This window comes from Canis lupus, chromosome 1 (assembly GCF_003254725.2).
Source record: "Canis lupus dingo isolate Sandy chromosome 1, ASM325472v2, whole genome shotgun sequence".
Lineage (NCBI taxonomy): Eukaryota > Metazoa > Chordata > Mammalia > Carnivora > Canidae > Canis > Canis lupus.
Genome location: NC_064243.1, coordinates 29179763 through 29202532, shown reverse-complemented (window position 1 = coordinate 29202532; position 22770 = coordinate 29179763). Strand labels below are relative to the sequence as shown.

The window sequence follows — 22770 nt, the reverse complement described above, 5'->3', positions numbered from 1 at the left end:
ATAATTTTTTCATCTTACAAAATTTTAAGGGGGCAAAGCCATTCTCTCTAACTTATCACAATATATGAAGGATTCCCAAATGAACTTCTTGAAATACTCAGGGCCTAAGTGTATTATATCATAAAAAGTCGCATAAGGTTTTTTAACGAATATTTTGTTTTCTTAAAGTATGTTTTCAAAAAAACCCATAATTCTTAGGAAATATAAAATAGAACACCTGTAAAAGATTTTTAGGAGTGCTTGGGTGGCTCAGTCGGTGGAGTGTCTGACTTTTGATTTTGGTTTGGGTCATAATCTCAGGATTGTAGATAGAGTCCCAAACTGGGTTCTGCACTCAGTGAGGAGTCTGCTTGATATTCTCTCTTTTCCTCTCCCTCTGCTGCTCTCTCTGTTCTCTCTCTCTAGAAAATAAATCTGTTTTTTAAAAAAAAAAAATCTTTTTAGATTTTATTTAACTCTGTTAATATGGAAAACAGTAAGATGATATGTCCAGTTCAAAGTGCATTTTAGAAGCTAGGGTATTCATTGATGATTTAATAAAGAAATGTTAAGATGACATTTCTGAGTTTGATTTAAATAAATGAATTCAAGCCCAAGAAGTCATAAATCTTAGGGATTATCTATTTTACTAGACAAAAACTATTTGCATCTCTATCAAGTTAACAAGTAAACTTCTCTAAGTCTGAAATCTTTAATGAATAGTAAACAATGAAATGAACTTGCTACACTTTCCCTAGATAATCCTCAAGTCTGGCCTTATGCCCCTATGACATATTGAATTGACACGTCCCACCTTTTTACCTCAGTCTCAAATCTCAGATAATTTTCCTAATACTTTAATGTTGTGAATGCTAGTGGCACTTAATAAGTCTACAAAGATATATTCCCTTTAGCAAACAAAGGATTACAAATGCAAAAATATTACAAGGCAGAGTAGAGACAAATATTTATAATGAAATGTAAAACACCCAGAAGAAGCAAAATAATGTTGAAGAAGAACTAAGTTGGGGGATTTACATTATCTAACTTTCAAGTCTTGATACAAAGCAACAGTAATCAAGACAGTGTTGTCTGTCAGTTTTCTTATTTCTTTAACTTTATAAGTGTATAATTGTTTTTGCATATAAAATTATTATTATTGTAGCATTTTACTCTTGCAAAATATATATACTATGTATTTTATACTGCAACTGAGTGATAGTGTAGCATATTTCCCTTTCAAGTAACTAAAGAATCCGTGATATTATAGGGGAAGCAAGGTGGTTACATAACAAGATATTATCACCTTTTAATTTATCCACATGCAATGACGGCATACATTAAAATTCTGGAATGATGTACATCAAAGTGACAGTGGCAGTTATCTTTGGATCTTCAAATTAAAGGGACTTTGGTTTTTTTTTTTACATGAACTTAAGCCCCTTTTATAATTGAAACTTAAAGCTACTTGAATCTGAAAGGAAGAATGAAAGCTTAATTTTGTTTTTTAATAAAAAGTCTGCTCTACCTACCTGTTCTCTAATAAAAAGTGCTGTGTGTTTGTAACGTTGTACTTCCCTGATGATCTTCTAGGAGTGAAGCTGAGTAGCCTCCTTGGTAAAAAGGGAAACTTAGAAAAACTCCAGAGCTACTGGGAAGTTGGATTTTTTCTGGGTGCCAGTGTCTTGGCCAATGATCACATGAGAGTCATCCAAGCATCTGAAAAGCTTTTTAAGCTGAAGACACCCGCATGGTAATAGTAAACGGTTATGTGTTTAAACAAGTGCTTTAATAAACAACTCTTATCACTTATTTCCAAATTGTTATATTTGTTGAACTGATGATTAGATGATTTTATTTGCTTCCAGAATGAAATGGAGAATTTAGAGGGAAAACTGATGTTCATAAATCAAATGTAATGAATATAGATTCTGATGACTGGCTGTAGATGATTTCTGCTTGCCTTTCGCTTAGCCTTTTCATGATACTCACCTACCCGCTAGCCCATGTTGGCCAGTGTTACCCATAGGAGGCCAAAATTGACACCTGCAAATCAAGTTGGTAGATTCACAGATTTCTATGTCAGCCTCCCATGTTTCTGTCCCAAACATACACCCTTTGTTCTCTTATTGATCTAATCTCAGTTTGAGGATTCTCATTCTTGCTTTTTACTTCTTTATGCTTAAAGCTTATTCATACATTCAAATGTTTCTTATATGTGTGTGTTTTCCTAATTTCAAAATTTTCTTGGAGTGCCCCAAGTCTCATCATAAGGTATATGGTAATTGAAGAGAGGAAAGCATTTAGGACTGCATTTAAGACTATTTTGGGGATCCCTGGGTGGCGCAGCGGTTTGACGCCTGCCTTTGGCCCAGGGCGCGATCCTGGAGACCCAGGATCGAATCCCACATCGGGCTCCCGGTGCTTGGAGCCTGCTTCTCCCTCTGCCTGTGTCTCTGCCTCTCTCTCTCTCTCTCTCTCCCTGTGTGACTATCATGAATAAATAAATTTAAAAAGAAAAAAAAAAAAAAGACTATTTTGGAAAACAATGCTAATTTTATTATGCATCACAGGTAATGATTACTAGCTGTAAAGGCTTTAAAAGGTTAACCATGATATCAAGAAAGGCTCAGGTTGGCTCAGAGCCAGGGCCACTGACATGTTTTCATCAGAGGAACCACTGGAGGAGACCTACCACAGTAGGTCCCCCTGGCTTCCCAAAAGCTTTCCTCACATTCAAGTCTTCTCATTAGTAAACCCTCCCCAGTGTCACACCGATATTGATCTTTCTAAAATTGATGTCTGATCCTTTCCTGCCACTGAAATCCATAAATCGGTGTAGTTTAATGGCTCTTCACAACCTAAGAGATAAAGTCCACCTCTTTGCCTTGGCAAACAAAGTTTGCCTTTAGTCACTCCAGCCTCAGATCTTGTCACACACCCCAATGACACTGTTCTCTAGTCACACTGAACGTGCCAGATTGTGGCTTCATGCATTCATGGCTTGGCACGCACGGAGCATGCCTCTCTTCTGCCACCTTCTCCACCTGGGGACACTCCTAAATCACATCTGCCTACAGACAAGACCCTGCCCTAAAACCTTTTCCTGCATCCAGATGGAAGGACGTGGTGTCATTGTATACATACGTGTGATTAGTTCATCTCATGAGATCTGCTTTTGTGTTTCTGTCATTTTAAAATCGTATTTCTGTCAGTAGGGACTGTATGGCTTTTGTTAGTCATATTTCTGTAGTTGTAGCCTCATGGATATGTAGGTCACTGTGCTATACCTTTACATTTCTGTCTCATCAGCACTGTATGCTACTTAGGGACAGGGCAGTCCTGTCAGTGAGATGTCTACAGTAGGCATTCAGCAAGGAATGCTATCAATGCATGTGTTACATGCAGCCTAATTTATCATTTATTTTACAACGATCATTCAGATGGTACAGAAGGGGACTGAAGCATAGGTCCAAGAGCTCTGGTTTGAGGTGTTGCAGCTTCTGTTAACAACAGACAAGACATTATTTTATGCAATAGTAATAACAACTGCAAAATAATGCCTTAAGTTTCCATTCACTTAATGTTAATTTCCATATTTATAGTTCGCAAAGTGCTTGCCTACCCATTATCTCAGAATTATCGTGCTTCTCATTTTTTCCTAGCTGTTTCCTTTGAGGCACCATCTGTCTTGTTAGGTTGGAGGATATTGTATAATATATAAGCTGAGTTGCTTCAAAGGAAAATAATGATCTTTCATGAAGGGTATATTTTGAAAAGCTTTCTCAAGGAAGCATATTTTAAAACCAGTGCATTAACCACTCCCTTGAAGAGAGGATAGGCGTTATTTTAAAAGGCATGTTTTCAGTAGATGTATCATCTGGTCCAAGCAATTTAAGCTCTCTATGCCTCAGTTTACTCATCTTTAAAATGAGGATAAAACAGCCTATTTTATTGGGGCGCATGGATGACACAGTCAGTTAAGCAGCTGACTCTTAGTTTCAGCTCAGGTGGTGATCCCAGGGTCATGAAATCAAGCCCTGCATCCAGCTCTGCACTCAGTGTGGAGTCTGCTTGATATTCTATCTCCCTCTCGCTCTGCGCCTTCTGCTCATGCTTACACTGTCTATCTTCCACCTCTCAATAAGTAAATAAATCTTTTTAAAAAACAGCCTGCTTCATTGAATTTCTAGAAGATTTAAATGAGATAATATGTGTGAAAGTACATGGCATATAAGAAATAATGAATAATGTTGGGCCAATCTGAATCTATAAATATTAATGTTATATTTAAATTTGCCCATTATGTGTTTTATATCTTTTCATTTTTAGGTACCTCAAATCTATTGTAGAGACAATTTTGATATATAAGCATTTTGTGAAACTGACTACAGACCAGCCTGTGGCCAAACAGGAGCTCGTGGACTTCTGGATGGATTTCCTGGTTGAAGCCACAAAGACAGATGTTACCGTAGTTAGGTTTCCAGTGAGTACTCTTCATTTAGCTTAACTTTAGGTACATCCCTATTTTGTTTCTTTAATTTAAAAACATCTTGCACTGTATTTGTAACAGTACTAGTGTTACTTTTTTTTTTTAATGACTTCCCAAAATCAGGGAAGTGATATTTTTATGTTTTTGCCATGGAATTTGATGATTTCTTTTGATAAGTTGTGAAGTGTGCTTTCCAAGAAAAGATTGCCTCTTGCTTAGCCTCAGTTAGTCAACATATTGCTTCAGACCAGACACAAGGTTGCTGTTAATTCATACTACAGTTGTGTTAACATTGTCATCAATGTCAGCACCATTATTGTGGTGAAAAGTGCTGCTTTTCACCTGGGTGTTTATTCCATCTGCACCACTCATTATCCACATGAGTCAGAGTTAGATGTAGTGTCCTAATCATTTCCCCATGAGAAATGACTCATAGCTTCTGATTTGTAACTCATCTTGGCTAGATATGGATACAGATATATGTATAGTAGAAGTAACACACTTTTAAAAATCTATTCATCTTCTCAAAGCTGGTGCCTTTCCCATCCTGAGAGTTCTCAGAATATCACCCAATTCTAGAACCACTGACCCAGTCACTGTATTCACTAATCTGTTCCCACATCCAAGTGATCCCATAAATCTCTATGTGTGAGCTCTCTAGTCCAATCTTCCATTATCAGGTGGTGACAACTCTCAACTCTTTTTATAGAATCTTGTTCTCTAATACTTGTTTATAGGATCATCTGTTTCATTTAATTAAATCTGTTGCTGGCATTAACATGCTTTCTTTACGCTTCCTTCCCAATGAAGCCTTAAGCTCAGCAGGATCTTCAGTTGAAAAGCCTTTCACACTAAAAACGCTTTGTTTTCTAGCCTAGATAATGTGTAGCCTAAGAAAATACTTCTCTCAGAGTGAGCTGGCAGTGTGCCTGCAGCTGGTGCTCTGATGGTAGCAAATGCAGTAAAAGAAGACAGCACAGAACTATCTGTATTTAGTTGACTGTTGACTTGATTGACTAGAAAATTGGCTATGAAAGGAAACCACTCCTCTTAGCTATTCTGGGCTAATTTAAATTATTTAATATGGATTTGTCTGTCATAATATGATATGTCAAAAATAAAACTAGAAGATATTAAGAGAGAAGTTAGGAGAATATAGGTATATACTTAGGTGAGGGAGGCTTTCCTAAGCAAGAAAGGGACCTATAGCCCCAAAGGCAAATGTTGACCAATTTGATTTCATTAAAAATTCTAACTTTTGTTCAGTAAAGAATACCATAAACATGGCAAACGCTAGATAGGGATAAAATATTTAATACTAATGCAGCAAGGTTATCAATTTGCCTAATAATGAAAAAAGAAAAAAAAAACAACTACTAATTGGTAAGCAAAAGAAAAAGGAAATGGGCAAATCATGTGGAAAGATAATTAATCTCACTGGGTGGTCCAAAAAATGCAAATTAAAATGAGACACTGTTGTGCCATTGCTGTTTTGCACATGTGCACATAAATCTATAAGGTAAATTCCCAGAAGTGGAATTAATATTGCCATGTTGCCCTCCATAGGAATTGTATCAATTAACACTCTTACTGGCAACATATGAGACTGACTGCTTTCCTAAAGTCTTTCTCAAAAAGTGTATTTGTCATCTTTGTACTTTAGCTAAACTTACAGATGAAAAAAATGGTACATTGGGATCATTTTAATTAGTATTTCTCTTATTTTGTGTGGGGTTGTGGATATGATTAAGTTTGTGTCTAAAAGACCTCCTGATGATTTAAAAAAAAAAAAGAATTTGTTGCCAAAATTTAAAAAATAAGGAGAGTTTGATCTTCAATGCTGGCTGTAAATGATATTGGTATTGCCACAAATAACTATAAAATCTGAACAAAATATATAAAATACTGTTTGTAAACATTAAATAAGCAATGATCACAGTGTTGTGATCTTTGGGCGGGGAGGTACTTGAGGTGAGTCCCACCTTCACCTACTTTTTTTTCTCTTAAGGCCTTTTTCTGGCTGCAGCCCAAGGAAGTGGAGCCCTAGCAGGGTGTGGGATTCTCTCTGGAAGAGCAGACAGGGAGAGGTGTTTGGGACTCTAAGACAGCTGGAATATGAGGGGCAAGGTGTTGGAGAAGGGGGAGTTTCGAAGAATGAATCTCAGGATTCTACCTGGGTAATTTACTGGAGTCCTAGAGCAACTTCTAGATAGTATGAACAAGGGGTAAGCACGATGTAAGTAAACAGAACTACTGATCCCAGGATTTGACTAAAATTGGGTTTTAGCTGAAACCTATATGGCTTAAGTAAACCTTACCAAGGTAAATCCCCTTGCTATTTAGAAGATCAGGACCAGAAGTGGTAAAGAGCATTCTTTGGAAGGTTGAGAGTTGAGTAGATATCCCAGAGCTTAAACAATTCAGGGATAAGATGTTGGACTTTGGGTTTAGCCAGAATGATGAGACTTTGGTGAACACCCAAACATTTAGAGGAGACATAGAAAAAGCCCATGCCCTGGGAATAAAGGCAAAACTAAAAGACCTACCCTAACAAAGCTGTAATAGAAGTAAGCCTTGATAAGATCAAGATGATGCACTAATAATTTGGCTGCTAGCTAGGGGGCAGGAGTAGAGAAGAAACCTGTGGAAAGATATGGTCCTGAGCCTCTGCATTGTGTCATTCAGACACAATCAAAGATTATTGAACATTCTAAGAAGCAGAAAAAAACTGACAGATAATGAAAAGCTAAAACAGCCAATAGAGGCAGGCCAAGAAGTGATTCACATATTGAAGCTACCAGAGAAGAACTTCAAATAATTGTAATTACTATGTTAGAGAAGATAGAGGAAAAGATAGACAAACTAGATTAAAAGGTAGAATATTTCCACTGAAAAATAGAGCTTATAAAAAAGTCAAGTGAAAAATAAGGAGAGTTCACAAAAATCTAGATTTTCAGCTGTTGAGAAATTAAAGGGACTGGCAACTGGTGACTGTCTTCTCCAAAAGCAACAACCTACTAAGTCAACTATCTGCTCCATTCTGGATATTGATTACAGTCCCATTATTCCTGCTTCACTCATCTGCCTTTCCCACTGAGCCTACTCCCTGCAACCATAAGAATTTGCTCCCCATATTCCACCGTGTGGAGAAAGGCAGGTTTCTAGTACCTGTGGTACCATGTCAGTCACTAACTCATTGTGTCCATGGAGTAGCATCATTGGCTCACACTTACAAAGGCCACAGTAGGTCTTGATTGGGGTAATAACATTATCCTTCTTTTAAAATGGATCTGACTAAAACCAAGATGACTTCTATTAGAAAAGATTTTATTTGATTGTTTCCATTTATTTCACTACTGTATCTGTTCTTACTCTAAGAAATAACAGTGATGCTGGGTAAAAGGAAACAGACAAAAGTTTCTTTGCAAAGTGATTTGAATGGTCCCCTCCTTTATTATTATTATTTGATTCTTTTTTTTCACCTCTCTTCTGTGTATATTTCTTTCCTTCCTACATTGAAAAGTTAGGAGACCATCAGCCCCTCACCCCAGGTAAGAGGAAGGGGAGTGTGGTGCTTTTATGGACTCTTGTAGGAGCTGAGACATGTAACTATCTTTACTGTCTACCCTGTATAGTTTATGGGTCTTACTGCGTTCCTTCCCATTTCAGATACAAGACATAAGCTGTTTATTTTTTAAAAAATGTTTTAGCGTTGATTTTAATGTGAACCAATATACAAGTTTAGAAACTAAAAGCAAGAATGTTTATACTTTCAAGCGAGTTGTCGCTAGCTGGTTTTGTCAGATTGCCTCTTCTTTCTTCCTTCTTTCTGTGACCTCCAGAATGCATGCTACAAATTCCTTCCATTTTGTCATTTCAAGGGCAGATCAAAGGGCTTGACAAAGGTTACACAATGATAATTACAACCGATTTTTACTCCCTATCTTGACATTGGAAAACATAGGCCAGACTTTATCTGTTAGAAATATTTGAGACAACAATAAAGACATAATTTAAGAAGAGGGGAGATAACCTGGTGCTGTGCTTTTCTCATGTTAAACTCTATGCCCACATAATTAGGAAACAAGACATATATTCACCTTTGTCAGTACAGTGACTTGGATGGTATTTTGGAATAATCTGCCTTTTATTCCCTATTAATTTTCATTTCACAAACACTGGGATACTCAGATTTTATTTTTATTTTATTTTCTTAAAGATTTTTTTTTTAATTTTATTTATTTATGATAGTCACAGAGAGAGAGAGAGAGAGGCAGAGACATAGGCCGAGGGAGAAGCAGGCTCCATGCACCGGGAGCCTGATGTGGGATTTGATCCCGGGTCTCCAGGATCGCGCCCTGGGCCAAAGGCAGGCACCAAACCGCTGCACCACCCAGGGATCCCTATTTTCTTAAAGATTTTTAAAGTTTATTTATTCATAGAGACAGAGAGAGGCAGAGACACAGGCAGAGGGAGAAGCAGGTATCATACAGAGAGCCTGATGTGGGACTCGATCCAGGGTCTCCAGGATCACGCCCTGGGCTGCAGGCGGCGCTAAACCGCTGCGCCACCAGGGCTGCCCATGATACTCAGATTTTAGAACACCAATCCTGCCAAGTTTCAATTGAAAATTTATTTCTATTATTAATCAGTACCACTTCATTCTCTGTTGATTGGAATTTGGACCTAGATTCACCTGGTATCTTCCTAAATCAAAATATGTTCTTCAGTGGGCCCTGACTGTACTTTATTTGTGGTCTGTTCTATCATATTTTCTTTTTTTTTTTTAATTTTTATTTATTTATGATAGTCACAGAGAGAGAGAGAGAGAGAGAGAGAGAGAGAGGCAGAGACATGGCAGAGGGAGAAGCAGGCTCCATGCATCGGGAGCCGGATGTGGGATTCGATCCGTGGTCTCCAGGATCGCGCCCTGGGCCAAAGGCAGGCGCCAAACCGCTGCGCCACCCAGGGATCCCTGTTCTATCATATTTTCATAACTAGAGCCTGACCACAAATTAAGCCCTTTAAATTTTTTATACTCAAAAGTAAAGAAAATTTTGTTTCCCTAATCCCCTTTCTGTAGTTCTCTGTACTCTAAATATATTTTACCATTGTGATAAATATAATGTAAATTCGGTACACTAGGTTTGTAGTGGATGGCCAAGAGTCAGGCTGCTAATCCATGTGCTTTCTTGCTCAAATTGTACTTTAGATTACAGTGTATTATGAGTCCATAATCCCTTGCTGATGGAGTCTTCTGAAGGGTTTTTCTTCCACTTTTATCTGGTCAACTTTCTTGACACAAGATTCTTTCTAAAAGCCAGTTTTCTTGAGTTTTAAGCAGTAGGGTAGAAGGAACTATTCTAGTTTCTCTGATAGTTTAGTATTGGTTCTCCTTTCCTTTTTAAATACTCCTACTTAAGACTGCATAGGAAATTTGAGCTAGGTGGGTGCTTTTAAGCATCTGTGTAAATAGGTAATAGTTGCATCACCTTTAAAATCAGTGCATTCTTAATTTTATTTGCACCTATTATCAGATACTAGTAATAATGCACTACATCTTTGAGAGTGATTCTCAACTCACTTATTATATACACCTTGTACATCTCCAAAACAGGAGTAAGCTTTATTTCTTTCTCTTTCACAAGGCTAAATATATCATTATTGAAGATTCCAGTTTTATTTTGAAGACAATGCAAAAAACATTTTTATTATTTATATTATTTTTATTATTTCATACAGCTATGTCCATATATAAAACTCTTTCAGTAATAGCCAAAATCATTTCTCAATCCATTTACATAGGTATGAAAACCATACTACCACATCTTGATGAAGGTGTGGCAGGAGAAAACCTAAAATAGTATGTAACTCTCTGCATATGGAATCTTTTCTATGTATGGAATTATTTGCTTTACCATGTTTCTGCCTTTTGGGGACACATTTATATTTATAGAAATAGATTTTGCACTAACTGCAAGATGAAAGAAGACCTTAAAAATATATCATTAGAGTAGATTCCCTGGGGATAGCCAAACCAATATAGGGACTTCAAAAATTCATTTCTAATTTCTTTAGCAAAAAGGGTGGTATATTCTTGGAACTTAGGATAATTGTATAATACCGTAAAATGCTCAAAGGACTCAGGGAAGGCAACGGTAGGAGTTAAAATGGATTTAATACTGCGGTGGAACCAGAGGCTCATCCAATGATCTTCCACATCAGTTCAGTGATGTTATAACAGCTCTAAATGGCTTAAATCTGAAGTCCCTAATATTCGTTTCTTTGCTTTTTGTTCTCAAGGTATTAATATTAGAACCAACCAAAATCTATCAGCCTTCATATTTGTCTATCAACAATGAAGTTGAGGAAAAGACCATATCTATTTGGCACGTGCTTCCTGATGACAAGGTAAACTGTGTAATCATTAAGACAAGAGCATTCATAGTGAAGGACTTTACTCCCTTCTAGCATTTACATATTCCAGCAAATATCTGCATTAGTTACAAAGAAATAGTTTACTGTATATATCTGTCATGGCATAAATATATCCCGTGATATGAAATTTATTAAATTTGGTTTATGAATTTTACTCATTTAGTAAAGTATGTCTGAAATTATTCGGATTTTTATTGTAGATGGCAAAACCATCCAAAGTTTGCTTAAAATTAAAAGATTTCTCTGTTTTGAAATTCATGCTATACATTAAATTATGTGTCGGAGAACTGAGACTTAAAATATATGACTTAAAAGATGCATATCTTCATTCTAGGAAGCCTATCAATAAGGCCACTCTAGTCTTACATGAGTAAGATCATAATTATCATTTTATGACACTGTTGGGTTATCTAAGCAGCTGCTCAATTTCAGATTAGCCACTGGCTCTGGGTGCCATCACAATATCAGTGGGGCTGTGCTGCCCTGGTTTTCAAGGGGTCTTAAATGCTCTTATTTCCCCTTCTAGCAGTCATTTGGATAACCTTTCCACTTCTGTACCTTATCAGTTTTAATGCAAGTACAAATCCTACTATTTTTTTAAATAGAAAAATTCCAAGACCTAATTTCAATCCATAGGATAAACCACAGAAATGAGAGAAGTTTTGTGGCAAAGTAGTTTTGTGAGAGTTTTGGTAATTTTTTTCCAAAATACTCTTATAATTTCCCTTAACAATTACCCATGAACTCAGGAAATATTTATGGAGCACTTACTCTGTGACAGGTGCTCCCAGGCACTGTGTTAGGTACTAGGGAAACAGATGAATGCAAAATAATAAAAATTCCTACTGTCAACTCAGGCAATAAATAAATAAAATATAGAAGTATGTTAAAGGGGAAAATATGTCAGAACGAGGGAATTGGGAAGTACATTTGGAGGCATGGGGTTGCAATTTTTAAAAATATCAGCGTCAGTTTTTTAAAATGTCATTGAGTTGTTGTCAATCCTGGGTTCAAATCCGATCTCTGCCCTTGGCAACATGACTTCCCTCATTGCAGTGTCCTCATCTGTAAACACTGAAATAAATATTTGGTCTTCATCCATTTCTGGTACAGATTTCCTAAAGCCCTTAGAATTTCCTAAGTGCTCAAAGCCATAAAAGTGTTTTTTTTGTTATCATAATAAGGTGACCTGTGGACCTAACCTAAGGATGAGGCCTGGTTGCCAAGAAAACCATCTATGGGATTAGAGGATTAGAACTTTCAGTCCCACCCTTTGGAAGGGAGAGGTTGAATCAGTCTCTAGTGGCCAATGGGTTTCATCAATCATACTTCTGTCATGAAGCCCTCATAAAAATCCAAAAAGAATGAGGTTCAAAGAGCTTCCAGGTAGGTGAGTAAGCGGAGATTTGGAAAGAATGGCAGCCTTAGAGAGAGAGGTCATAGGTCATGGAAGCTCTTAGCCCTTTCTCCATACCTTACCCTATGCATCTCATTCATCTGGCTATGTACTGAGTCATATCATTTTGTAACAAACCAGTAATCTAGTAAGTAAAATGTTTTTCCATGTTCTATGTGCCACTCTAGCAAATTAGTCTAACACAAGGAGGGGGTCCTTGGAACGCTGATCTGTAGCCTGCATGACGGCATAACTCCAGGTGGAATTGTCTAGAGACAAAATCAAGAATAACTAATGTAACTATATACATGTTGTTAACATTGTTTTAAATTATACAATATTTTATTTACATTATTTTAAAGTATATGCATATATGTTCTCACAAGCAGAAGTAATCATCCAGGGCAGCCTGGGTGGCTCAGTGGTTAAGTGCCACCTTCAGCCTGGAGTCCTGAGATGGAGTCCCACATCAGGCTCCCTGCATGGAGCCTGCTTCTTCCTCTGCCTGTATCTCTGCCTCTCTCTCTCTCTCTGTGTCTCTCATGAATAAATAAAATCTTAAAAAAAAAAAGTAATCATCTAGTTGAAACTACAAAATCTAAGAGGTTAGGAAACATGAACATTATCTGGGAGAGGAAATTTTCAAAAGCTTGATTGGAAAGAGCAAGGTTATCCAAGGACACTTGGAAACAGAATGGGGCTAAAGGAATTAGCAATTAGCAGGGCCAGGAAAATGAGTGGACAGCCAGAAGACAGAAAAAGAACAAAAAGTAAGACAGAGATTTTTGGAAAATAAATGCTATTTCCAGCTAGTTTTCTGGAAGTTCTTTATTGAATAAAATTAGCCTTATATTGACTCCCTTATGTTTTGTGACAGTTGTAGAGATAATTTTTATATTATGCTGAGAAATAAATGTATGAAGATAGGAAAGAGTACATGAAGAGTTACAGATTTAGGCTGTGAGTTGTCCAGTTTCCACTTTTACCATCTTTTGATCAGAAAGAATTACATTTGCATTGTCCCCACTGTGCTAAAAATTCTCCTTGTTCAAAAATTTAAGCTTTCTTAAATCAATTTCCATTTTGAATGTTACATCAGTTTCTTAACAAACCCTAATTCTGTCCACAGCATGTTCATTACCACTGTCTTCCTTTGTACTGTTTGAAATAGAAGTGATACCCTTGGAATGAGGACAAGCAATAAAAATAAGATAACCTGGCTAATATCATGCTAGTTTAAAGCAACTATAATAACTATAAAGTAACAGATAAATAGCAGGGGTATAGGTCTGATGTTAAACAAGAAATGGATTCTTTTTGTCATAGAATGTTTTTTTTTTAAGATTTTCTTTTTGATTAAAAAAAAAGATTTTCTTTTTGAGAGAAAGCACACGTGTGTGCGAGAGGAAATTGGGGGTTGGGGGAAGGGGCAGAGGGAGAGGAAGAGAGAGAATCCCAAGCAGACTCCCAACTGAGCCCTGAGCCCTCAGGGCCCAATCTAAGAACCCTGATCTGGAGACCATACTTGAGCCAAAATCAAGAGTCACAGGCTCAACTGACTGAGCCACCCAGGCACCCCTGTCATAGAATGTTTTACATTTTTTTCTAAGAATAGAAGAGTGTTGCTTTGCATTTATCACGTTTATTTCTTTACTCCCTCTTTCTCTCAGGATTTTCATTCTAAAATGTGGAATGAACAGTTATGTGAGCTAGTATACACTTTATATTGCAACTATCAAAACTTTAAGATCATTATACCAACTCCTAAGAGTCCAGGGGCTCTTAGAGAGTTACTTTACCTTAAGGACAAAATAAATTGAAATCCTAATCTCTTAACAGTTCTCCCTTTTTTCAGTGGATGGTTGCTGCTTCAAGTCAGGTTAGCACTTGAAGAAAATATGCATGTGCACAGGAAAGAAAATTTTAGATTGAGAAAGAGAAACATTATTTCTAAGATATTTTAAGTGGTTGTTACTTAGAATCCCTTCCTTTTTTGGAGTCTGAGCACTCCTGGCCTATCTGGTGGTCTCTCAGGGAAAAGTAGCAGGCAGCAGGGTCCCAGTGGAATATGAAGGTCTGATCTCCTGCCAGCTCCAGCCATGGCCACTCTGAGAAGATCCAGGAAATTTGTGAGGGGAATATGTTTGCCTCAGATTCTAGATTTTTGACGATATGATAGTCTCATCCATCAATGATGCTTTTAGCTATAAAACTCCCAGCTAAAAATGGCTTAATTGATAAAGAAATGTTATCTTACATAACAGGAACTTCTGAGGGGCAGGGGGTTCATCCTGGGGGTATTTCAGTGGTTGAACAGTGTCCCAATTCTGAGTTGGCTTCTCTTTATGCTCTTGGCTTTTCTCTCATTGTCTTAAATAGTAGCTCCAAGCATCAGTTCACACACACAGAATCCAAAGGAAAAGGGTCAGGCCCTCTCCTTGGTAGCATAAATTGCATCATGTGTTCATGCCTGAAGCAATCACTAGGAAGGAGAATGGACTTATTTCTCCAGTTTGGACCAATATCCCCCATCCCAAAACATTGCTACCTGAACTCGAACAAAGTTCAGTTTTTGTTAGCAAAGAAGAAAAGTGTGTCTGTCCCATTGTCTGGGGAACTGCAGGTCTCCCAATGTATAACTCCTGCCACCGTAGCTCAGTATTAACTCCTAGTCCCTACTGTTGTCCTAGCTGGGGCATAGGATCCGTGAGACTAACCAGTTCCTACAACATCCTGCTTGTGCTGAGTAAATTAGCTTAAGTGTCGGTTTGGGGCTTGTTGAGACTAATTATTCCAGCTCTGCCTCTGGCAATCCCTTTACCCAGATTCCCAGACAGGCCCCAGGAACCTCTTATCCCACCAGTTGGCTTTGTAGCTCGCCAGCGCCTCCACGTGGTGAGTCCCAGTAGCAAGGGAGTTAGGGAGATGGGCCTTATTCCAGATGACTCCATCTTGGGTCATGGGCTTCACAGCACTAAAATAAAACATTCACTGGCAGCACTTGCAACCTTTCAGGAACCTAAGATTCTGGAAATGCTGTTCTCCTTTCCTACGAAACCAACCCAATCAATGTGGGAAATCTCTCCTTGGCTATTCCCAGAACAGGCTGTGATATAAGATAGATTTTACCAGCGCTGTCTTAGGGGTGTTTGCCAGTTGCCCTGTTCAGTTGTAAGTTTGCCTAACTGCCCTATTAGCTCTGCATTCTACCCCCACCTCCTGATCCTGGATGCTGCCTTGATGAACAGCTCAGTTGCAGGCTCTGAGGATAAGGCTGCACTGCAAGTAGTATGCAGGTGATGGCCACAGCTCCTGGGTCAATTATATTTAGAAGGTCACCTGAGGCCAACAGGATTTAGAAACAACTTTCCAAATTACCAGCTGAAGCTGCAGGGTGCTATTTTAATTTCACTCCCTCTGTACTCTGATTAAGAGAGACACATTCCAGGAGCACCTTTCCATGGTCCCTTCCTTTCCTGGGCTGCCTGCACAGCCTTTGTTGTGTTAATCCAGGTCATGTGCCCCTGACCTGACTGGTGTTGCATTGAAACTAGCTTTTTAGTACTCCTTTGGGTTTGGGAAGATCTATTTTTAAGTTACATGGTCCTAACAAAGAACTAGGTGCTGTGGGTATAAATTGTGGCTTTTTGATTTGCTTCAGCCAAAAGGAGAGTTCTGGTTCACCTCAGAGCCACAGGCTTCCTTACCCATTTCATAAGCCCAGCCAAGACCTCAAGTTCCTGGCAGTATTTTCAGTGGGTGGGTAAGAGCTTGTTTTCCTGGTTGTTTCACATTTACAGAGTTGAATTGGCAATCTGAATTGACTATTTTACAGCACTTGCTAAACTTGGACATGTGTATTAACTACTTTACTTCTATTAAAATATTTTTGTTGTCAATTCTGTATTGTGTCCAGACATATTTTTATAGGGAATGTGATCCATCTTGTAATTTATTTAAAAACATGAATTTAATACTAACTTAAACTTAGCTTTAGTAATAAACTCAAAAAATAAATGTCCACATTTTTTTTCATCTTGGCCCTGCAATCACCCAGATTTATCATGACAATCAAATTTTTTATGTTCAAACATTATTAGTATATTAAATTTTGTGTAAATTAGGTCACAAGACATTGTAGCTATGATGAACACTGTATGTCGTGTACCTACACACATACTTGCTGTATTATTTTCTGAAGAAATAAAACTACCATTTTAGTTAGAAAATTTAAAGATAATTCAGAAATAATCATCTGTAAAGACTATTCAAATTAATTTTTTTTTGCTCAGAAAAGAAATATTGCTCAGCTATAATAATTGAATTACCTTGATCACTGGGTTTTTTATTTAAAAAATTAAGGAACAACAGTCACTAGGTTAATTTGGTAAAGATCAAGTTTTAGAATTTTAATGAGACTAATTCTCCTACATTCTCTTGGAAGCTGTTTTATTGAAGTACAGAAATTATTAAATAGTATAAACATCACCCTTGTGGCTGGGAAATGAATTACAATTTCCATCCAGATAATTGGTTCATGAAGAATTATGCACTAGGAAAAATTACTGTGTGTATTATTTTAAAATAATAAAACAAAATTATGTTATTTTCATTTGGATGACTCAGTGTTTATTATTCTTGTTCTTCCCCTGTGTTCTAGAAAGGTATACATGAGTGGAATTTTAGTGCTTCTTCTGTCAGGGGAGTGAGGTAAGTTTCCTTGGTACTTTTTTTTTTTTTCTCAGAAGTCAAGAGAACTTTTAGTCAGGATTTAAAAATGCAGAGAACTTAAGAATCCTTCTATTGATGAAAAAGCACAATCTTCTTTTCTGTCTCCACCATAACAAGATTTGCAACAAAACTCTCCCTATTAGTTGAACTGACTCTGTGCTTGTCACCTGCTTAAAATATGGAGAATATGGGGTAAATGTGGACTCTGGAGCAGAATTGGTTTGTAGATAAAAAATGAGCTACTTGGGTCTTCTCTAGCTTCTTAAGCTGTTGGTTTAAGGGATGATTTTCTAGTCTTTTGATATGCCAGAAACTAATCTCTTGTTAGGTAGAACCAAAAAAAAATCTTTCAGATTGTGTCCTACAGTTAATATTAATATGGCCAATAATGAGACTATAGGGAACTCATTTTTTACAAACTTTTCTTCCTGAGGTTGCTGTTAATGATGTGTTCTTGAGATTATAGTGGCTCCCTTCAGTTTGGTTTAGTTCTGACATTACCATCATAATGCCAGTGGCTCAGGAAATGCCATTTCCTAGGTTTTAGAAATAAGATTTTTTTTTTTCCAGAACCAAGAGCCACTGGTTAAACATATAAATACTTGTTCTGTAGAAGCTCAGGCTAAACCAACTCTTGGAAATTTCAAACCAAATTACTTGTGTTTACTACTATTTATCTCCATATAATAGAAATGAGAAAAAAAAAGCAGATTTCTGCAGGCCAGTTATGCAATACCCTGTTGCTTTTGGTATAATAATAATTGGTTTTGTTGGAGCATGAACTGGTAGAGCTGTCTGAGTCACTGATAATTGGAGTTTGCCTGGTAAAACCACCTGTTACCTCATGAATGCACAGAAACAAGCAAGATAATGGATTGACCCATTAGCTATCTTTCCAACCCATGCCTTCTCAAATAAAGTTTTACTCTTTTAATATTTAATTTTTGAAACCAGTCATTAGCAAGGCACTCATTATTTATTGCTGCATTTTTAAACAATTTAGGAAAGTATGGTACTATAAATTCCACTTTATTATATCTATTTTCCAGTGAATTCTTTTTTAATTAAGTATGGCATCACTACATAAACCTTTGTTGTGACCTACAGCATATACATAGAATGTTTCTGTGTGGCTTACTGCTGGTTTGTATGTTGAGAAACTTAAGCTCTAGTGTGTGACTTCAAAGAGAGTTAAGTTTTCTTGGCTTCCTCCTCTATAAAGAGATAACTACAGAAAAGAAAATTTCAATTAAGTCGGCAGTTTGTCTTGCATCACCTCAGAACTTGCTCAGCTCCGTCAATGGGCATTTATTGAGCACCACCAGTGTGTCAAATGTTGAGTCCTATTCTGCTAGAATACAACAATGACTATGACATAAACTCCAACTCTTAAAGAGCTCACAACCCATCAGCGGAACGTTTAATAACTAATGGCAATACAGTCATTATTGAGATGACAGGTATATGTTCAAGGAACAGAGGTGCAAGAGAAAGTCTTTCTGTTTAAGGTAGAAGTAGGGAAGGGAAAGGGTAAGATCTAAGCTGGGCCCTGATGGTTGAATAGAATTTCTTTAAAAAGTCAAAAATGATGTGCATTCCAAATTGAAGGAATAGCAGATGCAAAGGCATAAAATGGGGATTAGCATAAAAAAAAATAAAAAAAAAATAAAATAAATGGGGATTAGCAGACTACAGCCCACAGGCCAAATATGACCCACTGCCTGTTTTTGTAAATAAAGTTTTATTGGAACTCAGTCATGTTCATTCATTTGTGCATTGTCTAAGGCTGCTCTAACAGCCAAACCAAACTGAGTAGTTTGGCCTGCAAAGCTTGAAATATTTACTCTCTGGCCCATTACAGAAAATATTTGCTAACCTTTGGCATAAAACAGCATGGCCCAACTGGTAGACTCAGAATTATTTCAATTGCTATGAAATCACTTGTTGAGTCAGAATCAAGTGCTGTTCTACATTTCTTCATGCCTCTAAAATCTCTACAACCAATGAAGTGCTTTTACTGCCTCCACACATTGCCTTCCTGACTTTGGAAATATTTCCTTGTTCTACAGATGCCATAGAACCAAAATCACAGAGCTCAGTCAGCTAGCTGATACTTCATGCTTTTCCTCCCATCAACCACGCAGTGTGGTGCTGTAGCAGACAGGATGGATGGCTTTCCCATGCTAAGCTGGAGGCATCCATAGCTTAGCTGTGCTTACAACACTCCAGAGTGACCCTATCTGCAGGCATGAGTAGGAGGACAATTCTTAGACTATTAAGTAATTTTAATATAGTGGTATGGGGAACATTACTTTTCAAGTGCTATTTGTATCTTTTTGTTATAAACGTTGATATCATATTGGGGATTGGATATAAGAAGTATTTATTTTGCATTGCACATTCATAGAAGTATTAGTATTTCCCTGAATAATCCTTTTGTTTGTTTCAGTATTTCTAAATTTGAAGAACGATGCTGTTTTCTTTATGTGCTTCATAATTCTGATGATTTCCAAATCTACTTCTGTACAGAACTTCATTGTAAAAAGTATGTATTCATCACTGTTTAGGTATAAAACATACTGTTCTTACCTGATCACTATTTTTAATTAATGAGTGAACATGTAGCTCCTGTAAGGAATTTGTGGCTCTGTGGTTATATAAGTATTTCATTTGGGCTAATAGTTTATAATTATGAGGTGTGTTTAACAATCAGAGTATGGAGGGGCTCTCTTTAATAATTATCAAGCTTTTTCTTAGTCATAATTTATTTTTCCACAGACAAAACATTAATCAAGACTTAACAGTTAATGGACAACTGTAATGTCTCATTTTTTAAGTGCTCACTTATTACAATATATGATTAACAAAATTTTTCATTCTTTTTTTTTTAATTTTTCATTCTTGAATTCTTCGAATAATCTCACTATTTTCTGCAATGGTAGCTTTTAACTCTGGTTCATATTAGAATCAACTGGTGCATTTTAATAAGTGCCTGGTCTCTCCCCTTGATAATTATGTTGGATTTTCTGGTGGGGATACAGTTCAAGTTAAGAGCCAGTGATCTGATCTACACCAATAATAGATAATCCAAAAATCTGTGGATTGCACTGTATGTGTGGGTTAACCTCCTTGGGTATATTTCTCTTGGGCTAATAATTAAGTACTTCATGTTCCCATAGGACACAGTGACTGACTGTGAGGACCTAGGCAAGTGAGTAACAATTTAGAAACCAAAGTGCAGGTAAAAGCCAGCTTGGACTTAAAATTTTCCTGAGGGTTGTTCCTATTCAAATAATCAATATTTGACCCCATTATAAAATGACTGACATATTGTTTACAGTATACAGTCAGTTGTTTTTATCTTAGTCCCAAGAAAAAAGCTTGTAAAACCATAATTCTATAGTTGGCCATAGAACTATATGGCTATAGTTTTATCTTTATTATTGTAAAGTAGATGGCAAAAAAAAAACTGGAAATAAGAAATAATTTCCTAGCACACATAACGGTCTAATTTCTACTTAAGTTCTCAAGGCTACTGATGTGTTTCTATGATAATTAAAGCCAAAATTTATGGAGTTCTTACTCCAGATCTAACATCTATTTTAATCTCCATATAAAAACTCTTAGGTAGGTAATATTATCATCTTCATTGAAAAGAGTAAAAAAAAATAGAGTCTTAGTTCAATGAGCTTAAAATCATATATAAGCTGAAAAGTGAACATTTGAGGTTTGGACCAACTACATTGACTCTAGAATCCAGGCTCCAAAAAATTATACTGTGTTACCATCCTACTGTATAATATTCTGTTTAGAGATGTTTGTGTTGAAAATTTTTCTGTAAAAAGCTGATGGAAGTCTTTAACCCAGATCTAAAAGTCTGTCTTTAAAGCCAGAATTTTTTTTTAGGTTTTTCACTTTCTTCTTCCTCTTGGTTGAATTTGCTTTTGTCCCTAACTCATCAGGATATTTAATCTTCATCAGAGCATATGTTACTCTGTTCAGACTTGGAATTTCTTTTTCTTGTCATTGACCTCCAAGAAATGTGTACAGAAGAAGGAAGAATGAGGAAGTAGGCACCACATACAAACTCCATAGATAGTTTCCAAACTCCCAAATGGGCTTTGTCTATTTTGCTCCTTATCACTGTCCCAAAGGCCAGAATAGTTTTTGATCCTAATAGATACTTGATGTGTATTTGTTAGATGGAGGGATGGAGGGGTAAATGGGTGGGTGGGTGGATGGATGGATGGATGGATGGATAGATCAATCGATTAAAAAGAGGTACAGAGATAGAAAGGTTCTTAGTTATGGTAGGTAGATTTTTCTTACCCATCTAACCTGCTCTTCCTTTGGGCTGGCAATGCAGAGCATGACCTGCATGTGAGATCATCAGCCCTATTCATGGTGCCTCCCATGCCTTAAACCTATGAACTGTTAGCCTTCCCTCTGAATGGACTAGACACAGCTAGTGTTATAGGGAGCGAATCTGTTAATCGATGTAACTGTTTTTCTTGGCTCTGAAATGGTCTACGGGAAAAAGCAAAACAAAAAACTTCATAAGAAGAGTTCCTAAAGAAAATGTCACCAAAAAAGAGGAAAAGAGGTGGCTTTTACACACATATAAGCCAGCTGTTCCTAATTCATATCAGTGTTTCGCAGATTGTGTTTATGGGACACCATATTTGCGATAGTAAAAGCAAAATATTTAATAACTGAGATCACATGTTGTAGTGACTAGCACTATACCCAGTAGTCACCTCAGAATTTTTGTTAATTCCCATTTTAAATAATAATATGACCATCAGCAAAAACAATAACAGCTAATATTTAATGAGTGCACTCTGTTAATACTTTACAAGTATTATGTCAAGTCATCTTTCTAACAACCTTTAAGTTAGATACTTCTGTAGTCCCTATTTTGTAATTAAGAGTTGAGGATCAGAGAGGTGGAGGAGCTTGCCCGCAATCACACAAATACTAACAGTCTTGGTCTGATATCCAAGTCCACAGTCTTAACATTTCTGTGTCTTTGTCTAGCCTCATTTTTCTAATTCTGTAATATATTACATTACTGTCATTTGAAATGAGGTATTAGGTTGGACAATCCTACCAGCCTGTGTTTTTCTTTTGGAAAAATCATATTTTTCATGCCAGTACTGATGGTTTGTTCATTGCCTGACTTTAGAAAGTCTCTTAGCTCCCATCTGTTGCTCTTAAGTCATGTTGGAACATACTTGCTCATATGTACTATCAGTTGTATTATGAGTGACCACATACCAACTCCCGTTGTAGGTTTTTTGAAATGGTGAACACCATCACTGAAGAGAAGGGGAGAAGCACAGAGGAAGGTGATTGTGAAACTGACTCCCTGGAGGTAATGACTCTGGTTGCATGTTAAAGTTCTCTGGGGCTTGAAGTATTTAAAGTCTTACTTGGGGGATGCATGTGGGGGTGGGGGCATGTAAGTGATGATGAAGAATGAGGAACCACAGTCTTTGAGATTGCCCTTAATGCTGCATACAACTTCTGGATTCCTTATTTAAAAAGAGCTGGAAAGGGTGCATAGGTGGCTCAGTCAATTGAGCATCCAACTCTTGATTTTGGCTCAGGTCATGATCTCAGGGTCATGGAATAGAGTCTTGGCCTGCGACCAGCTCCCCATTCAATGGGGAGTCTGCTTGTCTCTCTCTCTCCTGCCCCTCCCCCTACTCACACATACAGGTGCACACTCTCT

At 37.1% G+C, this 22770-nt stretch overlaps 1 protein-coding gene across 2 annotated transcripts in view; it reads left to right on the top strand.

The window, feature by feature from the left end:
• MAP3K5 (mitogen-activated protein kinase kinase kinase 5) overlaps positions 1-22770 on the top strand; it is a 198217-nt gene that overhangs the window by 110622 nt on the left and 64825 nt on the right. For both annotated transcript variants that reach the window (XR_007412214.1, XM_025422373.3), the window contains exons 9-14: positions 1573-1732; positions 4312-4465; positions 10775-10882; positions 16966-17015; positions 19486-19581; positions 22329-22410. Coding sequence is in view for 1 of the 2 variants with exons in the window: in XM_025422373.3 (XP_025278158.1) it covers positions 1573-1732; positions 4312-4465; positions 10775-10882; positions 16966-17015; positions 19486-19581; positions 22329-22410 (650 nt within the window). In the remaining variant the exon portion in view is untranslated. The remainder of the gene's footprint in view (positions 1-1572; positions 1733-4311; positions 4466-10774; positions 10883-16965; positions 17016-19485; positions 19582-22328; positions 22411-22770) is intronic.